Source organism: Leuciscus leuciscus, assembly GCF_965113295.1.
Source record: "Leuciscus leuciscus genome assembly, chromosome: 24".
Classification (NCBI taxonomy): domain Eukaryota; kingdom Metazoa; phylum Chordata; class Actinopteri; order Cypriniformes; family Leuciscidae; genus Leuciscus; species Leuciscus leuciscus.
In genome coordinates, this window is record NC_138723.1 from 17787806 (window position 1) to 17810216 (window position 22411).

A 22411-nucleotide genomic window follows, 5' to 3' on the forward strand; every position below is an offset into this window, starting at 1 on the left:
CAATGTGGCTTTGGTGATCATTCTAAAAGTCCATGTCAATATAGGAGCAGCAAGTGCAATGCTATTGTTCTCTTGTTTTCTTTCCCACTGGATCAGCGATCAACACGACGCCCCAAGAAGCCAAACCTGGAGAGAGAATGTCTCAAAGTCAGATCTGATTTCATAACTCATAACAGAGAGTGCACTAATGATCTCACCTGCAGCAAATATGATCTGAGCCACTGTGCCCATAGATGTGGGTCCACGTAAATGTTTGAATTTCTGCGCTTGCATGTACACATATCCGCCTGAAGCCAGCAGCCCACCGCCCGAGAGGATTCGACAGCTCCAGCACTTCTCAGAGAGCGGTTTAGTGACCGGACTCGACTTCTCCGGTAGTGGCGTTGGACTTGACATGTTCAGGAGAAAGTGTCAAATCTCTGTCCTGGTCTCTGCTGTTTATAAACAATGACACGGTCTACTTTCCAAATCATTTAGTAACATTATTAATCTTGATACAGAGAATTATCCACCAGCACCAACTCTATCAAGAATTTGGACGCATTGTGAAGAATATCGTGTGTTACAATGACCTTAAAACCGGAAGCATTTAGTGGAGGCGCTGTGTTATGCACTCGTGCAAGTCATTGCTGTGCACATATTGCGCAGACACGATTACCATTCGACAACAGAGCGTAATAAAAACAATATTAATTTAACTTGTTCACGATTGAGATGTACAATATAAAGGGTACGGCCAAATATTTGTACAAATATGCTTAACACACAAAAAACACTTTGTTTTATTTACAATTTAAATAAATATATATAAACTATTTTACTCGTAAAACACTAACCCTGTTGGATAATCCAGGCGTTTGGACCAGCCATAAAACCAGCAAATAGCAGGTCATGCCAACTTAATATGTTCAAGTTGTTTTTGGAACATATGGTCCAAAACAGCAACTATTTTAATATTATTTCTCCAGGAAGGAAAACAAAAGCAAAGCAAATCTGCCAGTGCCATTCATGGCCATGTCCATCAAATAATGATCAACATCATAGCTTATGACATGTAGCATTTGCAGAGAATTTATTTAAATAAGTCACAGCCTTCATACTCTTCCTCCCATGCGTACAGAATCCCGGTAGCATGTTAAAGTCTGATATGTGAAAAATCATTCCATCATTTCTGGCTCCCAATTCCACGTGCAATGTTTTCATTGGTCTCTGCAGCCTCTTTCAGCACCTGGAGCATGAGGGCATTTCTCCTCCTGCTCTCCTCCATTCGGACGGGGTTGGCCTCGGGGAGATTCTGGAAAAATAGAAGGAGAGAGGGATCAAGGTTACAAATCTTATCAGGAATTTGAACTATAATATCAGATGCAATTTAAAGACCTCATAATATATTTTGTAAACATTCTCATGAACAAGGGAGTTTAGTTATTCATCCATGACTATTAAGTGATAGTATCCAATGCAATGGAATAACAACTACTAATGCAGCTTACTCATTGTTGTGTTATTAACCCGGAGGCGTAAAAAGGGACCAGAGAGTAAATATCATTATCAGAGTGTAATAAAACATGACCCTGCTTAAATTAAATTCGTTAATAAGAGATCGTGTAAATCCCTGCACGAACACATTCTTATGAAACTGATTGTTGACAAACAATTCAAGGCTACATGAGGCAGCTGCCTAGTCGCATAACCCCCGCATTTTTTTTATAGGTTTGTTTCTCATTTATAAAACTGCAATGTTTCCATACCTTCAACATTTCCCTCTTCCTCTCCTCTCCAGGTGAAATTATGGCCCACATTCCGTAACCGACACCAACAACCCCGACCAGTCCGATCGAGACCAACATGGTCCTCATGGCGCTCATGGTGTGCACGAGCTCTCCGCGAGCACGACCAAACTCTTTAATTATACTCTTGATATAAATGATCAAGCTTCCCAAGATCGCGGAAAAAGCTAGGTCAGTGTCAGTAGGCTATACAACAATGTCAGTTGACACGATGCGGTGCATTGTGGGAGTAGCTACATCATTATACAACTTTTTTTAACCTGTTACTGGCAGATTGGTCAATAATTATTGCGCACGTGCTTTTAAGTCTTTTAACTCTCACATCACTGTTTACCGTCTAGTCTAATTTTGTTTTCTCCAATAATTTGTTTAGAACCTGTTAACAAAAGTGGGATATACATACATTGTAAAACTAAATAAACACAAAATAAACATAAAAATCAAATCGACAACAAACATATAATATAATATAATATAATATAATATAATATAATATAATATAATATAATATAATAATTATAACTTTTACATTTTATTAATTTATTTTTTATTAATGCTGTCAATACAATTTGTGTAGAAACATTGAATTATATTATTAACTTTCATGTGGAAAGATAATATCCAGATAATGTTATTTCTTGGGTTTCAAATTTATAGGAGTTGTTAAATTTTTTGTAATGGAATATTATCTAACAGGATTGCACACAAAATGTGGGACACAGCATAAGAGTTTTGGTAATGAAGCAGCTAATAAAAAAAAAAAAAATCTGAATTAACAATCAACTGAATATCAATTTAATAGATTATGTGAAAATGACATTAACTGTTGGATATAGTCAAGAAGGTCAAGACCTCTGACACAGGACAGGCCAAAATCAACATTTTATAGACAGTGGATTCAGACATTTAGCTATCTACTTTTCATGCTAGGTGAATTGTTTGTTAGATAATAGTTTTCTAATTTTCACTAATAGGACACAAACACTACACTATTTGTGGAATGTGGTATGATGAGGTAATGAGTCAGGTATTAATCATTGACTATAAAACAGAACATTACTTCAATTTGAAATATTGCTTTTTAAAATATGAGTCATCTTTCAAGGGTCAAATTAATGCATTCTGCATAATGCAAAGCTGCACTGACTGAATAAGTAAAAAAAATAATAATAAAAAAACAGCAGAACACAGACCAGTTGTTAATTATACTTTCCACCAGATGGCTCTAACATACTATCTGGTCTAAATGTGTGTGTGTGTGTGTGTGTGTGTGTGTGTGTGTGTGTGTGTGTGTGTGTGTGTGTGTGTGTGTGTGTGTGTGTGTGTGTGTGTGTGTGTGTGTGTGTGTGTGTGTGTGTGTGTGTGTGTGTGTGTGTGTGTGTGTGTGTGTGTGTGTGTGTGTGTGTGTGTGTGTGTGTGTGTGTGTGTGTGTGTGTGTGTGGGGCACAGGCACTGCAGGCTGTGTGGGTGTAGAGAAAGCACATAAGTGCTGATAATGTGTGTCCATCAGAGTCAAGGTGCAAAATAGATAGCTAGAAAGGAAGGTATACATTAGTGTCCCTTTAAGCGACATTTTCCCTGCTTGAGCACATGTTGAGCTTTGTTCATCCGTTACGAAACATTGCTGTGGCAACCGTAGTTTCTGCACAAACACCATAGATGCAGCTACTACAACACAACTAAGATAACTTGCTATTATCCATCACTGCCATAACAATGAAAGCAGAAAAAAAACAAGATGATTCTAAAAGCCTCTTACACCATTTAAAGAAGATGTCATATTCATATATTATGGTTCTACGGCAATAACAGCCTGCATTTTACTGGAAATGGATTACATCCGGTATAGTCAGAGCAGTCTAAAGGAATCCTATCAGAAACTATTTTTGCTGATATGTGCATGATTATGTTTAGACTTTACAGAGTTCTTGACTCTTGCATTGTCAATACAAAATCTTTACCAAAAATTGCTGCACCTCTTGATGGAAATAAATGTTGTGATGTTATTTCCATCAAGAGGTGCATCAATTTTTGGTCAAGATCTTATATTGAGAATGCAAGAGTCAAGCACTCTGTTAAGCATACTCCAGCACATCCCAAAGACTTTCAATGAATTTAAGGTATAGACTCAGAGGAGCCAATTCATGTGTGAAAATGATTCTTCATTTTCAATTTGAGCCTGATGAATCTCTACAATGTCATCCTGGAATATGGCAATGGTGTCTTCCTAAATGTTGTTTAAGAAATAAAAAGCTACACATTCCATCAATTATGGTTAGAAGAACTGTTGCCAAACATATAACATGCTAGAAATATAATTATCACTACAATAATGATCCAATCATAGACTCTCAAGCATTTGCCCATTTAAATCCAAACAGTGACTTTTTGGCCATGCAGCGTGTGTGTATTTTATATATATATAAAAATGTTGTTCTAAAACTTCCAGCATTTAGAACTTTCAGACAGCCTACATGTTGTAACCACAGCGATTCCTTCACCTTTCCTGTTCTGAATTCCATCCGTGCTAGAGGTTTAAACTTCTGATGTTCTGACGCAGAAAGCGAGGTAATTTCTATACTGGCTGCGTTATTGCTTGAATATTTAATCGTTTCCTGCTTCTCGCGCCCCCCACACCCCCTCCAAATCACTCAGTCTATAATGACACCTCTCACGCCAACCCCCTGGCTGCCTTTCCTCTCTGATTGCTACAGTAACGCTTGCAGATGCCTGCTCTTGTTGCCATGACTCCCGTTTCTTCCCGAAGGTGCACTGCTGATCATTGAAGGAAATATTCATGTGCGTGTCTGTGTATGTAGACTGTGTGTGGTTTACCTTCGATGATTATAGGTGTGTTTTGCATTTTTAAGCTGTAATAGTTTGCCCTTGTCTATGCAGTATTGGTTTATGTATACAGAACACATGCACAATGCTTTCAGAATGTTCTCAACAGTGTTTAACACAGTTCAACACCTGTGTGGTGAGGTCCTGTGTGGTATTTCACAGCAGCACATCCAGTATGAATGCTAATCATGGCTGGGATGGCGTTGGGAAGCAGAGCCCACTTACAGTTCTCGGCGGAATTTCAAACACTATTTCACACTTACAGTTTGCGTATGTGTTGTTGTACATAAATCATCTGTAGAAAGAGGAAACGTGGTATGTGTGAGTGCGTGTTTGGAAATGGATAAAAGTCCTTCCCAAATACAAAGAAGTTCATATTTTTTCACAATAGTAAAACATAGCAAAACAAGTACATATGTGCTCAAGCTTCTGCTCTGTGCAAAACTGACCTTTCTGTCTCGAGCAAATACATAAGAGGAACATTGAGTGCTATTTTTATCCTGAGTATACATCAACACATAAATATACAGATAATAAATTAAAAGTGTTGCAGGTAAAAAAGTACTTTTGTAATGGTTTAATGGGGGTTACGCTGCGTAGTGCGTTCACGCCATGTCGTAATTACCGTAAATTAAGCTCTGTATGCTTTTGAATCGCTCTGACGGTATTTTAATGTCATACAACGATCGGTCTGCACAGCGCCGCTTAAAATCAAACACACCTTAAATCTGCAGTGGTCAGGTGGTACAGCGATGTGGTACAAGTCGTAGCACTCGTTGCAATTACAAGTTCTACAAGTACATGAGTGATTTTTACAGTTCCGAATCATTACGGTAATTATGACATGGCATGAACGCTCCTTTAATAAACTGAGTTCTGGAATACTTAATTGTGGTTGATCAATCACAGATCTCCCGTCAAATAATTTTGTATAATTGCCAAGGAAAGTGCTAGGTCCTTATCAGCCTTTCATGTTTGACGTGACTTGAGAGAGGTGGGGTCCCCTCTGCTATCCACCTATAGTTCCTCTGCCCAGCAGAGGGCTACTTTGGTTTATTCACAGGGTGATCTGAGGGTTACAGTGGGGGTTCTCCAGCCAGGCCAACAGCAGTGTTCATCCAGGCCGCAACATGGAACTGGTCACAGGGAGGCGATGCAGCCCGTTTCAGTCCCTGCCAGATCCTCCTGCCAGGCGAAGTGGCGTTCCTAAAACGGGCGACCCAGAGATGGAGGGAGCTGCTCTTCAGGAGACGGTGGGTGGACCGCTCCTTCTCCCAGAGGAGGCTAGGGTGGAGAATCCTTCATTGAGTTTGTTTTTTGTTCCGCACAATTTCAACAAAAGAGCAGATTCCACAATCTCTGGGTCCCAAGAGGGCGCGGTTGACAGTGAGCGACGTTATGCCACTCTCAGCCCCCTCTTCTATTGCCAGTAGGCAGGAGTCTGCGCTTCCAGAACGTGACGCCTTCTCATGTGTCTTCTGTCATTCCCTCACGGGAACTGTGGAGCCAGGTAAGTGTTGCATCGTACACTCAGACCCCACTCCGGGACGCTATGCCTTCCGGGTCGGGTCCCTGTCTTCCACCTCGCTGCGGGTACACCTGTGGTCCCACTGGTCCCGCTTGCTCAGTGTCTAGGAGCCTTGCTAGCGCTTTCCAGCCCATCACGCTGGCTCATTCGGACGATCAGACTCGGCTTTGCGATTCAGTTCGCCCCGTGTCTCCCCAGGTTTATTCGGTTCACCTCAGTAGTGTGGACAAGGATGTTCCTGTCCTGCGTGCAGAGATCGCAGTCCTACTGGTGAAGGATGCAATAGAGCCAGTCCCTCCAGCCGTCATGATGTCAGGGTTTTACAGCCCCTACTTCATTGCACCAAAGAAATGCGATGGGTTACGTTTGAATCGGCCCTTCACAAACTTCCTGGCAGGAGTTCCCCTAGAACAAGTGTCCAGGCATGTTGTTGTCTCAGCAGATACCTCCACCACTGGCTGGGGTGCCATGTGCAACTGGCATGCTGCCTCAGGCTCCTGGACAGGATCTCGACTGCAGTGGCATATCAATTGCCTCGAGTTGCTAGCAGTATTCCTTGCCAGTCCAGACGGACAACATGTCGCTCGCTGCATACATCAACCATCATGGTGGTCTATGCTCCTGTCACATGCTGCAACTCGCCTGCCATCTCCTCCTCTGGAGTCAGAAGTGACTAAGGTCGCTTCGTGCCAGCCACATTCCAGGCGAGCTAAATTGTGCAGCCGATGCACCCTCATGACACCTCACATTCCCAGGAGAGTGGAGACTCCATCCTCAAGCGGTACATCTGATTAGGAGGCGCTTTGGAGCCGCATAGGTAGACCTGTTTGCCTCTCCTGACACATCCCACAGCCAGTTGTTTTACTCCCTGACCGAGGAGACCCTCTGCACGGATGTACTGGCACACAGCTGGCACACATGCGTTTCCCCCAGTGAGTCTGCTCACACAGACACTTTGCAAGGTCAGGGAGGACGAGGAGCTGATCTTGTCGGTTGCGCCTTTCTGGCCCACCCGGACCTGTTTCCCAGAACTGATGCTACTCACAACAGCCCCTCCATGGCGGATTCCCCTAAGGAAGGACCTGCTTTTTCATGGACGGGGCACCAGATGGCACCGCACCGCCAGACCTCTGGAACCTCCATGTGTGGTCTCTGGATGGGACGCAGAAGACTTAAGTGGCCTACCCCCACTGGTAGTTGACATGATCACTTCAGCTAGAGCCCCCTCTACAAGGCATGCTTACGCATTGAAGTGGAGTCTGTTCGTTGATTGGTGTCCTTCTCACCGAGAAGACCCCTGTAAATGCCTGATTAGAGTCGTCCTTTCCCTCCTGCAAGAAGGGCTGGAGCGAAGGCTGTCTCCCTCCACCCTAAAAGTGTATGCCGGACATCCCGATGCAGTAGACGGTAAGTCTGAGGGAAAACATGACCTGGTCATCAGGTTCCTCCTCGACTTCGCCTCATCACCACTTGGGACCTCTCTCTGGTCTTTACAGAGAGCTTCCTTTGAGCCTTTGATCATATGTGTATTCTTTCACAATACGGCTTCCCTTTCGGTGAGCCTGTGTCTTTCCCTTGGCAGAGCGTAACGTCGAACATGACTGACTGATAGGGAATGTCTAGATTACTAATATAATCCCCGTTCCCTAAAGGAGGGAATGGAGACGTTACGTCCTGTCACCACAATCCCTATGTCCACTGCTGAGCAACCTGGCACTGGCTCAGCTCTTCAGTGAAAACTTAATAAGTGAGTCCCGTACACTTCCTTATATACCCACAACGCATGAGTGGTTCGCGATGCAAATCTCACTCGCCAATGTCCACTGGCTTGTTCTGTTACCACTTGAAGGTGATTGGACTCTCAGGCGAGATCCCAATATGTCAGCCACTGACGTAACATCTCCATTCCCTCCTTCAGGGAACGAGGGGTTACGTTAATAACATAAACGTCCATGTGTCTCATATCATTCTGCACTTTTTCACATAATAATTCAATTACAAAAATCAGGGTTATGAACATATATGTTTTTATGTACTCATTAATGTTATTAACCCCATTAATTAAACCTTTGCATTTATTAGAAAGAAGGTTTTCTACCAGTTCAGAGTCTTATTTGTGCTGATAAAATCTCAGGTGACGTTTTGTCTGATGTCCAAAGGCCAATCTTTGTTCTCTCAACTCATCTATCATTCTAATTTAGTTCTCACTCCACTGTTCTAATTTAATGTTCTTCTCCCCTAACTTTAAACTTCATCTTAATTCTGATAAGGTTCACTGTACTGAGATTTGCACTGATGCATAATTCATGTCTCCCTCTGTCCTTCTTAATGTTCTGTCAGTCTTTTCATCATATTATTGAAATGACTCTTCCAATTTTAGGGAGATGTTCTCATGCATTCAACAGCACCGAGAGGTTTTCTAGACATCAGACCGAATTATATCGTATGCTGTTGATTCATCATTGACAAAAGGCATCTTAAGCTGTATAAAGAAAGGGTTAAATTGCTGATTCTACTACATTTAATTTCCTTTGGATGGAAAATCTTGGTTATTTGAAAAGCAGCTCTTCAAAAAGAGAACCATTTCCATACTAGTGTAGCTGTCTCAGTCTGTCTGTGTGTGTGTGTGTGTGCGTGTGTGTGTTTGTATGTACCAGCAGCTTGTCTGTGGCTCACTCATGTTTCAAACTTATCAATTGTAACCAGTTTCCATAGCAACATTTCTCAAGAGTTGAAGAGAGATGGAGAGAAATAGCGGAAAGAGAGACAGACTTTGGCAATGGAGTGTATGTGATTACATGCGTGTATTCGGCATGCGCTGCAGATAAACAGCACTCTGGTGCTCTGTGATAAAACTGCATGTTTAAAAAAACCCAGCAATTTGGTTTTTTTTTTCTCCCTGACATTATGATGTTATTTATTTATCTATACTCTGTTCCATTTCCCTGCTCCATTTTCATATCAAATTGCTTTTCAAAGCTTTGGCAAATGTTTCAGCTGTGAGGCCATGCACAGAAAACCTATTTTGGACAGACTTTTTGGTTTTGATTTTCAGCATGAGAGAGAGAGAGAGAGAGAGAGAGAGAGAGAGAGAGAGAGAACCTAACATAAAATGCATTCCATTCCTTTTGTGTCTCCATGGCAACCAAACTGTGTTAGCCTCTTATTGACTCCAATGCACTCGCACTTTCTCTGCTTCTCTCCCTTTCATTATCACTCTTTCACATTTCCATTTGCTTGAGACTTGCAAAAAAACGTTATCTCTTGGCCTTCATCATTTACCTTGATCTTTTTTCTCTTATCACAGTTCTTTATTTATCAACAATTTATTGGGTTTTTCTTTCTTTCTTTCTTCTTTTTGTTGAATTCAATTTCCTCCTTTTGCAGACCATCTTATTTTTAAACTAATTTCTCATTTCCCTCCCCATTTTAAAAGATTTCAACATGTGAATTTACAGACAATCGACCAAGTTACACTACTGTTCAAAAGTTTGAGTTGGTAAGATTTTTTATGTTTTTGAAAGATGTTTTATGCTCACTCACCAAGACTGCATTTATTTGATCAAAATACAGTAAAAACATTAATAATGTGAAATTTTATTTTACTGGATATAAAATAATATTGCATACTGCAATTTATTAAATATCGTTGTGGCTTAACGTAATGCGTAATGTTATTTTTATGTGATTTGTAAACAAACTTTAGGGCTGATACTGTTCAAACTTTTGGAAAGTCCCTAATGCTCACCAAGGCTGCAATATTGTGAAATATTATTACAATTTAAAATATCTATTTTAGAATATAATTTATTCCTATGATGGCAAATAATAATAATAAAAAAAAATTATCCTTCAGAAATCATTAATATGGTGATTTGATGCTCAAGAAAGATCTTTTATTATTATCAGTGTTGATGAATAGAAAGTTTAATGCATCCTAGCTGAATAAAAAAAAGATAAATAAATGTTTTCCTTTTCCAAACTTTTGAACGGTAGCCTAGTGTATATTTACTTCCCACCCCAAGATGCAAATCAACAACACTTTTTTTTTTTCTGTCGGAAACATTGTTTTATTAGAACATCTGGAATTGCTTTTGTAGTATATAAGATATTCGGTTGTATTCAACTGAATACAGACCGTAAAGTTACCAAAGGTGCTGTAGCGTACATTAATGAATCATGTATAAAAGACATTATCATGCAGGTATTCTTAAATGTAGATACTGCATGTGAACTATATTAATCACAAAAAAACATTCAGTGATGACGTCTATAATGAAGACCCTAGTCAGTTGTCTCTCGGCCCACATTCCTGTGCTAATAGCGATTGTCTAGGGTATATTTTCACATTTTTGAGGGTACATGGTACATCAAGTCAAAGCCAAGATGGAAAGAGGACCCAGGAGTTTGAACCAGATAGGCAATGTTGCTAAAAAGCACTCAGACTGTGTCGTCATTAAATTACTCGCTTATTGTACTGAAATTTGAGGTGTGTGAGTGTGTACGTGTAATAATGAAGCCATTGTATCTAGTGCAGTGGCTCAGGAGTGATACGCTCGGCCAGTCTATTCATCTACAAAGCCAGAACTACACACAGCTTAGTTAAATAATCATTATTCTACTTGTTTAGCAGACTGATGGACACAGCACAACACTGGAACTCCAGGTGAGGCGAATCGAGAGGCCCTATAATACACAGAACAAAGTGGCGTTAAATGTTGTGTATAGTCTAACAACACAGAAGATTGCCTGAAAAGTTTGTATTCATCATCATCGTGGTCATGACAACACTATCAGTCTGTTGTCAAAAGCATCATGAGCGAACGTTACCGACACCAGTGTCTCCATCATCTACATCACGGCCTGCTGTGTTCGTCTGTCTCACGCACATCAGCCCACTCAACGCAAATGAGTCTTCCTCTGTTGTTTGCTACAGTTCATCTGTTGGCAATCCAAAAGTGCTTTTATGATTTGTCACAGTCTATCGAGTATTTGAACTCCGGCAGAGGTTGGGGTCAGATCTCTCTTCCCTCCGGTACGGCCCGTCCCGCATGCCCGTCTCAATTAAGAGTCTGCCGTTCTGCTCGACCGCTCGTCCTCACCGCAGCCCATGATGAATGAACCCAAAACATCGGGTGTCAGTCCTCAGATGTGATGTTGCTCAAACAGTTTCTCCGGCTTGTAATATTTATCTCATTGGTTGATTTGCTTTGAAATGTTTGTGTAAACTTCACCATCTGATTTTGCGTAAAAAATACTTCTTGTGCGGTTTAAGGACACTAATAGAACTACCCTGCAACAACTGAGCCATATATTCATCATTTAATCAATTATTATATTGTACCTCTACATACAGGGTACATTTATAGGTATCTACCACAAATACTGAAATAGCAAATACTTAGCAGTTATGAAATACTTTGACGTAACAAGTTTTTCCACAAAAAAATGCGGTTGTTATCTGAAGAAAAAGACGTCGCAACATAAAGTCCATGGTCTATTGATTTAAAAGTCAAGGTAACACATTCTGTAATGGTCTTGGTAGCACATTATGTGTCTCTTTGTAGACATTAAGAACCGATCAGTTGTTGCTATGAGCAGCGGAAATTTTCAGCAGCCCTTGAGAAATTAAATGGTGTTACAAAACATCTACACTGCCTGAGTCTTTTGTTCACCACATATCTCTCTCTCTATTGCACTCGTTCTTTTTCTTCTTTTTAATTGCAGTGATTGAGGCAGCTTTACATTGACGGCTTTAAATGCCTCCTTGTCTTGAGCTTTTTCTACATCTGTCCATCGTCCATCCCCACCCAGGAGATCTGAGGAGGAGCTGAACAAGGTCTGTGGATGAGGGAGAGGTGAGCACGACACAGTCGGCCTTTGCTTTGTCGTTTCTCTCCTTCCTTTCATAGTCCTCTTTCCTTCATTTGATCACTTAGAAGCTGACCAAAGCATACACCATACTACAAAAGAGACACAGAGAGAAATTAAGAGATATTTAATCAAAAAAAATTGATTAAGCAAGACATTCTGTGGCAAACACTTGCTAGTGATGTCTCAAATATTTATATCCCTTACAAAGAATACAGTACGTAGAGAATTATTTAAAAATGGTTTATTCCTCAAATTATTTAATCAGATATGCATATGTATTTACATTCCTGTTCAAAAGTTTAGGGTTAGTAAGATTTTTTAATGTTTTTGAACAAAGTTTCTTAAGCTCAACAAGTCTGCATTTATTTGATCAAAATACATTAAAAACAATAATATTTTGAAATATTATTAAGATTTCAAAAAACTATTTGAATGTGTTTTAATTAGGTTTATTCTAATGACGACAAAGCGGAATTTTCAGCATCATTACTCCAGTCTTCAGTGTCAGAAATCATTCTAATTGCTGATTTGGTGCTGAAGAAACATTTCTTATTATTATCAATGTTGAAAACAGCTGTGGAAACTGATACATTTTTTATGATTCTTTGATGAAGAAAATTCTGAATGTATTTATTTGAAGTAGAAATGTTTTGTAACATTAAATGTCTTAATATTGCCGATTAGATTCGATTAGAAATCTTTATTAATCCCCTTGAGGGGAAACTCATTTGCCACCATTATACACATCACAACCAACACAAACAATTAAACATTACAGCACAGTCAATCTATACAATAATTACACAACTTCATTAAAAAACTAGGGATAAAAGAACTTCTAAATCTCACAGTAAAACACTGAGGCATCACTAATCTCTCAATTAATGAACTTTTAAGTACACTAAAAATACTATAGTGTGAATCTGGAGTGAAACCAACAACCGAACCAGCTTTCCTAATCATTTTAATAAACCTATTTTTGTCATCCACAGTTATACTACCTCCCCAACAATGCACTGCATAAAACAAGACACTGGCCAGGATTCCCTGATAGAAGTCATAAAGAAGCTTCCCACTAATAACAAAAGAACTTAGCTATCTTAAAAAGAACAATCAATCTTGATTTTGCCTTCTTGAACACAACCTCACTGTTCTTCTTCCAGTTTAATGGACACCAAGATATTTATAAGACTTTAATTTAATGCGTGCTTGGTGAAAAATCTTACTGACCCCAAACTTTTCAACAGTAGATGTGTAGGTAAGTAAATTATTGTATTTATATTATCCAGATAATAGCCATGATTCTATATGTAATGGTTATGTTCTGTTTATGTTGTGTCTTGTTTGGGTGTCTGTGTCTTCATTTAGCCTGTGTATCGGGCTGTTTACACAACACCATTTTCAGCTAAAAACGGAAGACTTTTTATGTGTTTTGGCCGTTCATTTACACGACAACAGCGTTTTGTTGGCCTGACAAATGCTAAGTTTTGAAAACGAGTTCCAAAGTGCAAGTAATAATACAGTATTATCAAGATTAACATCCTTAGAATGAAAATTGGACATACAAATGATAGATTATGTAATTTGTGAATGCTATTAGTAGTTTTCACAGGTCCGCGTGAACGGGGATCGTTTTGATGACGTTGTCATCTGTACAAAGAAAAAACTTTTCCATTTTTAGCACACCGTTGTTGTGTAAACGCACTTCTTTTTCCCTGGGCTACTAGGGATCACTAGGGTGTTATTGTGCAATTTCTAAGGTGTTTTGAGTGATTGTTATTTGGTAGGGTATTCTAGGTGGTTATTACTAGGGTGTTCTGGGTGGTTCCATAGTGATACAATCCAAAATACCCCAATTCTATGATGTTCTGTTCTGTAGACACTGCTTGGTTTTCTTCTTAAGGTTTTTTTTTAACCCTTTTTATTATCAAGCGAATATTATAAGTCTTAGAAAAACTTAGAAAACATACCTTTTCACAAAAACTCACATGATTTTGAGGGATCATTAATTTCAAATGATGTCATGTGAAGTACAAATTGAGATACATAACCCTACGTATGAGCCCTAATAATAGCAATGCCGTTAATAAAATCCAAACATAAAATCATATTTAAATGGGTAAAAGTTGAATAAATGAGGAGGGTTTACCTGTACAGATAGTAGAAAAAGGAGAGAAGGTAGAAGCCTAGTTTGCACCAGGACTCTTTTTGGCAATAATTCAGAATGTCCGCATTCATCACACTCACTGGATCATACATAACCTCAGACCCATCTGCAGGACGGTGGAAAAACCTGAGGGAGAAAATGAGAGAGGGAATTACTACAGGGGAACAATTTTGGAATTTCAGTCAAGTGAGGAACAGTTTGTACCTCCAGAGGTGATAGAGCAGCAAGGGGATGTTAAGGCCCAGAGTTACCCATTCCCCTGCACACATGAACATCAGACAGAACAGCCCGTGGATGGAATACTCTGGAACCACCAGCTGGAAGACAGAGGATAGTTTCAAGTACTCATAATAATTGTAAGCATAAATATATATAAATATTCATCATAACTGTCTCATCGTGCACACATTCAGTTCTGATTCTTTATGTGTATGCAAAAAAAAAGTGACAAAGTAACAAATGAGTGTGCCTCCAAGTACCACTGGAGAAGATAAAAGAAAAGAGGTAGAATATACTCTAGGCTTTGAAGATACTCTAGGTGGGGGTCTATGAGAAGGGATTTAAAACTGCATTTTCATGGCATTTCTAAATATTAAAGTATGGATGCATGATACAATACTGTTCAAAAGTGTGGTGTTGGTAAGATTTTTAATATTTTTTGAAAGAAGTCTCTTATGCTCCCCAAGACTGCATTTGTTTGACCAAAAATACATTAAAAAGTAATACTGTGAATTTCAATATTTCAAAATGTTCTATTTTTTATATATTTTAAAATGTAATTTATTCCTGTGATGACAAAGCTGAATTTTCAGCATCATTCCTCCAGTCTTCAGTGTCACATGATCCTTCAGAAATCATTCTAATATGCTGATATTGAATAGAAACATTTATTATTAGCAATATTGAAAACAGTAGCTTAACATTTTTGTGGAAACTGTGATGTATTTTTCAGGATTCTCTGATGAATAGAAAGTTCAAAAGCACAGTATTTATTTGAAATTGAAATCTTTTGTAACATTATCAATCTCTTTACTATCACTTTTTGATCAATTTAATGCATACTTGCTGAATAATATTATTAATGTCTTCTTTTTTTTTTAAAGAAGAAAAAATGTATGAAATTGCATCAGTAGGCTACTATATTCATTACTGGTCGATATTGGAGATTTTATCATTTATCATTACCAACCAGTATTGGATATTGAATTGTTCATGCTGTTATCTGCTCACTTATACTGTAGTTAATCTTTAATAGCACTTATAATTCAATAACACGGTAAATGTATTCTTTATAAAATCTCAATGTTTACACTTCTGCCACAGTTTCACTCACCCTTCGGAGGAGGTTGCAGATTCTCTCGATGTTCAATATTCTTTCCCTCTGAGGAAATACAGAAGAACGCAATAATATTTCTAGCAGCACGCTCCAACTGTTTTGTAACTGTGCAGCATGGATGCATGTTGCTGTGTGTGTTCACATATATGCATGTACATGTACGCCAGAGAGTTTCTCTGAAACCCACAGTTCACAGTTGGGATGCTGAGTGGTTGATGCTGTGTGAAAGGAATCGTGATCTAAGAAAAGCCTTACCGCTCTTGTGGGGTTGCTCTGATCGATGGGGTTTTTGAAGTCTGTGCGCAGCTCATCAAATGCAATAATCTTGAGGAGAGACAAACAGAATTTGTGTTACATGAGCATTTTCCACAAAACCACTGGACATTTTGGAGGTTAGAGAGGATGTAGGAGTCCCTTTTTATCTTTAACTTTCCACATTTCTCAAGCCATTCCTACAGCTTAGAGCTATGCTCTCCCCTCCTTCTTTCCCCCCTTATAGATCCATATCTCCTGCCATCCCCTCACTTCGTTCTCCGTAAACAGATGCAGTTGCCATGGTGACCGAATGAGCCCCTAAGCGGGCGTCATGGTTACTATAGAAGTGAGTTCACATTCTTATTGGCTGAGAGCCATACAAAGATGGGGGGAGAAGGAGAGGAAAGGAGGATGGGGTGTCAGAACGAAATTACGGTTTGATAAGCATTCTCAATAACATGGTTTCTCGCCGTCATGCACTCATACACAGACTCTCAGCCTCCCCCACTCTCTGTCTCCTTCTCTCACATACATTTACACACACACACTCACACCAAATGACTCATGTTTAGAATCTCTCCCACTCCTGTCATTAGTCAATTCTCAGTCATTTCAAGTCTGCTTCTTAATAGCCCTTTGAACGTATTACACGTAAGGTCTGCAGTTTAATGCCAATCTGAAAATATCCTTGACTTCTCGTTTGGCATTCAGGGCTTGTGTTTTAGGTGTTGAAACCTCTGCTGCAGTAGATCTATGGTGCTTTAGTGTTTCAGACAGATTTTAACAGTTCAGGGCCATTGTGTTTGTCTGCTGTTGCCTTTTGTGAGAATGCTGCATCTGATATGAAGAATACAAATGATGTTGAGGTCTCTGGTGGCGACTGTGCAAATTTCATTTGTGATTCTACAGACAGTGGGCTGGAACAGAACAGCCGGAGTTCAAATGGGCTGTTGACCTCTTCCTCTTCTGTGTGTTTATATGTGGCAGCGGTAAATCTCACTAAAACACGTCTAAGTCACATTACACCCCAATATCAAAAGAATAAGAAATTACATTTTGGTTAAAATGGTCACCTATTTTGAAAATTAAAATGTTTATAATATTAACATATTATTTTTGAACCCACAACCCTGCAGTGGATAAGCACTTTGGAGAATCTATTTTATATATATATATATTTGAAATATACATTATTTTAGAATTTTCTATATAATATATCAATATTATTGTAACATATCATGACATTTTCCCCTAAAATATTCATTGCCGAAAAGCATCCAGACGTTGCTATTATTTTGTAATTCCCATAATAATATTAATAATATATAATTATTTTGTAATTACCCTGTAGGTATTTGTACATCTATCGTGTGTGTGTGTGCGTATGCAGATATTTATTTATATATTTTTTTGCATTGCAGTTAAGAGAATGAAATTTTATTTTTACTTTTTACTTTTACTTTTATATTTAGTTGACTATTTTTACTACAGTATGGAGAATTAGGGGATAACTCAAATAAAATGTCTTAATAGTTTCTTTAGGCAAAATATAATTTCTTGTTTATTTCTTTAGATTTTCAGGTGAAAATAACCATTCTTAAGGTTTCGTGAGATTTACGTTTACATTCTTGACTGTATGTGTCTATGTTTGAGTCCATATACGCACAGGTAGACTCCCACCTTCCTCCGTTTTTTTTTCTTTTGTATCCGTCTACTTGTTCTGTAAATCATTAATCATCCATGACTCATAATGTCTGCTCTAATAATAACTGCCGCGATTTGTATTCACCTCATGGATAAGGCCTCTTGTTAAGGGCAGGGGAGACAGCTTGGACAGACACACACCTGTCTCTGCGCTCAAAAAACTGGCACGGAGACACATATTCACACTCACGCAGTCAGAGACATGCTGACATGGATTCCGATGGCAATTGGAATGGAATTGTCACAGTGTTACAGGTAACAGGAACTCGTACACATTTACATAGTAAGATGTAAAACTACAAATGGCTCGAAACGTACCTGCCAGATGACGAAGAAGATGAGGGCAGCGCATAACACGAGTGTTAACATGTAGCAAAAGGCCGCAAAGGTGAAGGCCATGTCTGTTCCAGCCAGCCTGACGGTGATCCGGGTCGAGAGAGGGCAAGGGGGAATCTTCCCCTGCTCTCTCTCTCACTCTGACTCTTTCTTCACCACGTTGCCCTTACTCTCGCCCTCGTCAAGGAAGTTGCAAAGCACTTTCCTCTTCTTCTGTCTCTCTCTATCCCTCGTCTTAAAGCTTGCGGTCCAGCTTAGGATGAGAATTAGAGAGGAATCTTCTTGGTCTGGAGCTGCAGATATGAGGTGTCTGGCTGGTTATCCGCCTCCGCTGGCTGAAGCGCCTTGTAACTTGTGGCTGGACCGTGTGTGTTTGTGCGTAATTCTTCCTCTCTGTTCACCTAAGATAACTGCTAGAGCTGTTTCCTCTTTTCACTCTCTCTGCTGTATCCTCTGCTCCTCCACTTGCTCTCCTTTTCCCTCTCTGTCTTTTTCTCTGATTGGCAGAGGGGTGTTTGTATGTTTGTGGAGAATCGCTCCCCTCCCCCGTCTCTAAGATTAGTGCTGTACACGGGGTCCACACACCATATTTACAGCAGAACACCTTAAAAAATAACTTGTGGGCACATCGGAAGATGAATGTCCTCGGTATACGATCTGAAAAAGAGACATTGATTCGAGTTACAAAGTAAAGAATGGATGAATGTGTTCACCCCAGCTTGAGCAGTAATTACAATTAGACGTGTTTTAACTGCTATCATGTTGTCATTTCAATCAAATAACAGGACACATATGAGCATCTAATCGACAGGTTTTACAATGATTCATATCCTCTCTTAGAATGAAAGGTGGATTTAATATGAATGAACAAATTAATGACAAAAGCAAAGCCAAAAATGACATACTTTTATAGACAGAATTAGTGCAACATATGACTTTAAAATGAGTCATTGAGGCTGTAAGTGTAACATAAAACATTATTTTTTACAAATAAATCTTTGTTAGATCATTTGAGTAGCTCGCTTAATGTGGATTTGCAACAAAAACATGTTTTTACAGTTATATATTGAACTTATTATCCTAAGTAATCTAGACAAGGCTTTGTAGACATATGCATTTCCAAGATACCACTGCATTTCTTTCAAATATTTACTACTGGATTTGGCTGATGCAATGAATCCTTTGATTCATTGCCAATTTTTGGGCATGAATCCATAACAAAGCCATAATGGTTTTCAGTCCTTCTAAACAGTGTAAACATGAATAAACAAAGCATTCAACATGACGGTGAAGAATGGTTAACTAAGTTGCATGCCAGGATGTAAGAACATGAGCATTTACCTGTGTTTTCTGAAGCAGCGGCGCAAGTCTGTCTACATCTGTCCTCTCTCCCCTCATTTTCCTCCCATCAATCTGGGTCGACACCATGTCAGAAATCTCTGGTCTGCTTTGCTCTGTATGCCAGTGTCGGTCCCATCACAGTCTTTCATTGGCTGCTGCGACCAGGTATGAAACAGCAGAAAGAAGCGAAACATGTATGAATGTGATAGCCGTATTTTTCTGTTTTATCTTATGCTTTTGATCCCGCACAGCTTTCTGAAGTCTGACACTTAATTAAGCGTTTTCTTTCCCCCCCCCCCCCCCCCTCTATCTGCCTTACCCCTTTTGCTTTCTCTCGCTCTCATTCCTTCTCTGCCTCTCTCTGTTTTTTTATGAATTCAAGCATTCCCCGCTGGTTTTTAATCTCAAAAGCAGAAGCAATGGAACAGCCCTTCTCTCTCGCCCCCATCTATTTGATTATAATAAAAATGTGATGTTATTACCTCTGAATGCGCTGCTCAACTACATTCAACAGTCTTCTCTTCCTCCGTCCTTGTATTTTCTGCCCTACTCTCTCATTCCCTGGAGAGATATGAGGGGGCAGAGGGAGCTCCGGAGCTTTTTTGGCTTCCCTTGTTTGTCTCTCACTCTCTCTCTCCCTCCCTCTTTTATTCTCTTACCATCTCTCTCTCACACAATGTTACCAGTACTTTCTTCATGAAAGTGCATCTCTGTCACTGCAAGAGAGATGAAGTAAGGTTTGATTCTTTTTAGTCAAATATGCAGTCATATTTTCAGAGATCAAGAGTAGAAGAGAGTTATTTTATTTCACTCACAATCTTTTTTCCCTTTTCACAGGGTTTGCACAAATTCCATGATTTTTTTCTATTTCCAGTCGTTCATGACAACTATTATGTTTTTTAAAAATTTTTTTATAGAGTTATGGTGTGTTTTTTGTTATTTCTACATCACATACAGTTATGGGAATAAATAGATTAGGCCTATTATTATTATTATATTAAATTGTAAAAAAATATTTTTGTACAAGTATTTTGTACAGCTTGAGTAGAATGTAAAAATGTATTCATTACTTTAAACATTTCTTTGATTTTTAAGATTTATTTTATTAACTTGCATAACTTTTCCAGGCTTGGACATTTTAAAACCATTAAAAAAATTCCACTTTATGTTCCATGAAATAATAATATTAATATTATTTCCAGCATTTATATAATTGTAGAAAACATACATATAAAAAAAGGTTCGTAGTAATGTACCCCTTTGAACGGTTCCCTGCCACCTCATTTACATATACTCCCCAGGGAGATGAGACTGAATCATTCCAGTATTAAGGCTTCTGATTTGCTTTTATTGCTTACATTACCACAGCAATATATACAGCGTTCTCTGTTTTCCAGGAACACTGACAAATATAGCCGCAAGTGGCAATTATTGGGGTCCAAGCATCAACAGACGATATGATGATACAATGGCTATGTCTCTAAGTGTCTCTTTTTTATGTCAAGTTTAGTGAACTGTGGGCATTGCGTTCACAAGATATAGGCCAATAAGTCATTATGGGCTACACCCACAAAAATGTCAGCCTAAATCCCCAACAATAAAACAAATCAAAATTCTTTTGACAGCTTTTTGTCAGGACTGTTTCAAGATGGTGGGAACCCAATTCTGTGCGAAATGAAAAAAACTGGGATAGAATAAGTTAGAAAAAGTAGGTTTTTCAAAAACTGGATACGCATATGATCAACTAATACTGAAGGAATAATTTTTTTTTAATCTTAACTATATGATGACTTTAGAGTTATAGGCAACATTGTGTTATAGCATCACCTTGAGGCTGATTCCCACCAAATTTAATACACAGCTTAATTGAAACACCTTCTAAGTGTCTGCTATATTTCGTAAAGATTGGCCATTCAAATTTGACGTTATAAGCTGCTGAAGTTGTATTTGTGGCTGGCGGCCACGTTTGTTTATTTATCGGAATAATATGCAATTTGAAGCGTTTTTTTGTTGTTGTGCCCCCTATGGGTAGAATTTGATGCAACTTGGCTTGTGTCCTCAGAATGTCCTATTGCTAATATCTTCGCAACACTTCTACAGTATGTATCACAATTCTTTTGACAACTTTTTGCCAGCATAGTCTATAGCAGCTTTATACAAAGTTTGGTGAAGATTGGATAAACAGCCTAGGAGTTTGAAAAAGTTGTTTTTTCGGAAACTGAATATTGAACATTTTATAGACAAGAATGGCATGAATTTTGTAGGGTTTGACTCAAGGATTAGGGGATTAAGAAACATTTAGGGGTGCTTGGAAATATCCTGAAGCTCATATGTCACATTTGACACATATTTCCAGTATGCCATGTGTTTGCTCTTCTAATGGAGTCCAATAGTACCATCTGGTGGATTCTTCTGCACTCTCTCCTTTCACTCTCTCCTCTATCCTGAGGAAATGCCATTTTAATTCATTTTAAGGCTACCGCAACTCAGTTTAGATTAATTCCTTCCTTTAACAACTTCCATTTTTATTTAAGAATCAGGGTTCTCATGATTTTAGACAAAATAGATATAGTGTAAGAGGGAATTTTATAAAGTGTGATTTCTAGACCTAAAAAACAAATGGAAATTAGCATATAAAAACCCTGCAAGCACAAACTATAAAAGTCATGTAAATTAATTAATAATAAAAAGTGTAAACCTTGAAGAACATTCAGTTATTGGGATTATCGAATGTAATTATTCAAATTATTTTGTCTGTATTATTTGATTTCATTCTTTACTTACACTTTATTTCGACATTCCACTATAGGCATTCTATTAACTACATTCTACTAACTAACTTTGCAACTAACTTGTCAACTAACTCGATTTGCAACTAGCCTACATATCAACTAACTCTCATTAGAGTATTAGTAGACTGTTAGGCTAGGGTTAGTAGAATAATTTGACATGTACACTATCGTTCAAAAGTTTGGGGTCAGTAAGATTTTTAATGTTTTAAAAGAAGTATCTTCTGCTCACCAAGGCTGCATTTATTTGATTAAAAATACAAACAAAAACAGTAATATTGTGAAATATTATTCCAATTTAAAACAGCTGTTTTCTATGTGAATATACAGTAAAGTGTAATTTATTCCTGTGATCAAAGCTGAATTTTCAGCATCATTACTCCAGTCTTCAGTGTCACATGATCCTTCAGAAACCATTCTAATATGATGATTTGATGCTCAAGAAACATT

At 38.6% G+C, this 22411-nt stretch overlaps 2 protein-coding genes across 4 annotated transcripts; both read right to left on the reverse strand.

Moving 5' to 3' along the window:
• Positions 1 to 1041: 1041 nt before the first annotated feature.
• uqcc3 (ubiquinol-cytochrome c reductase complex assembly factor 3) lies at positions 1042 to 2018 on the reverse strand. Its single transcript, XM_082157440.1, has 2 exons — positions 1749 to 2018; positions 1042 to 1294 (listed from the first exon to the last, which is right to left on the reverse strand). Exons 1-2 carry the CDS (start codon positions 1863 to 1865, stop codon positions 1166 to 1168), a joined length of 246 nt encoding a protein of 81 aa, XP_082013566.1. The 5' UTR covers positions 1866 to 2018; the 3' UTR covers positions 1042 to 1165.
• An 8200-nt stretch (positions 2019 to 10218) lies between these two features.
• Positions 10219 to 19924, reverse strand: cnih2 (cornichon family AMPA receptor auxiliary protein 2). 3 transcript variants are annotated; one of them, XR_014202457.1, is made up of 9 exons: positions 19655 to 19924; positions 19173 to 19327; positions 17814 to 18488; positions 15792 to 15860; positions 15534 to 15581; positions 14405 to 14517; positions 14183 to 14326; positions 10990 to 12122; positions 10219 to 10845 (listed from the first exon to the last, which is right to left on the reverse strand). XR_014202457.1 is itself a non-coding variant. In XM_082158454.1 (8 exons), the coding sequence occupies exons 3-8, from the start codon at positions 17892 to 17894 to the stop codon at positions 12095 to 12097; spliced, it is 483 nt and encodes a 160-aa protein (XP_082014580.1). In that variant the 5' UTR covers positions 17895 to 18488; positions 19173 to 19324; positions 19655 to 19924; the 3' UTR covers positions 10219 to 12094. The 3 variants fall into 3 exon arrangements, 2 of the variants coding, with proteins under 2 accessions (XP_082014580.1, XP_082014579.1); XM_082158454.1 differs by having other exon boundaries at positions 10219 to 12122; positions 19173 to 19324; XM_082158453.1 differs by having other exon boundaries at positions 10219 to 12122.
• Positions 19925 to 22411: the final 2487 nt, after the last annotated feature.

Coding starts and splice junctions, on each gene's coding strand:
- uqcc3 (XM_082157440.1), bottom strand. CDS start 1,865: ATGAGCGCCATGAGGACCATGTTGGTCTCGATCGGACTGGTCGGGGTT. Junction 1,295..1,748: donor GGAAGAGGGAAATGTTGAAG/GTATGGAAACAT, acceptor CTATTTTTCCAG/AATCTCCCCGAGGCCAACCC.
- cnih2 (XM_082158454.1), bottom strand. CDS start 17,894: ATGGCCTTCACCTTTGCGGCCTTTTGCTACATGTTAACACTCGTGTTA. Junction 14,518..15,533: donor TCTGCAACCTCCTCCGAAGG/GTGAGTGAAACT, acceptor TCTGTCTTCCAG/CTGGTGGTTCCAGAGTATTC. Junction 12,123..14,182: donor TTTTTCTACTATCTGTACAG/GTAAACCCTCCT, acceptor TCTCTTTTGTAG/TATGGTGTATGCTTTGGTCA.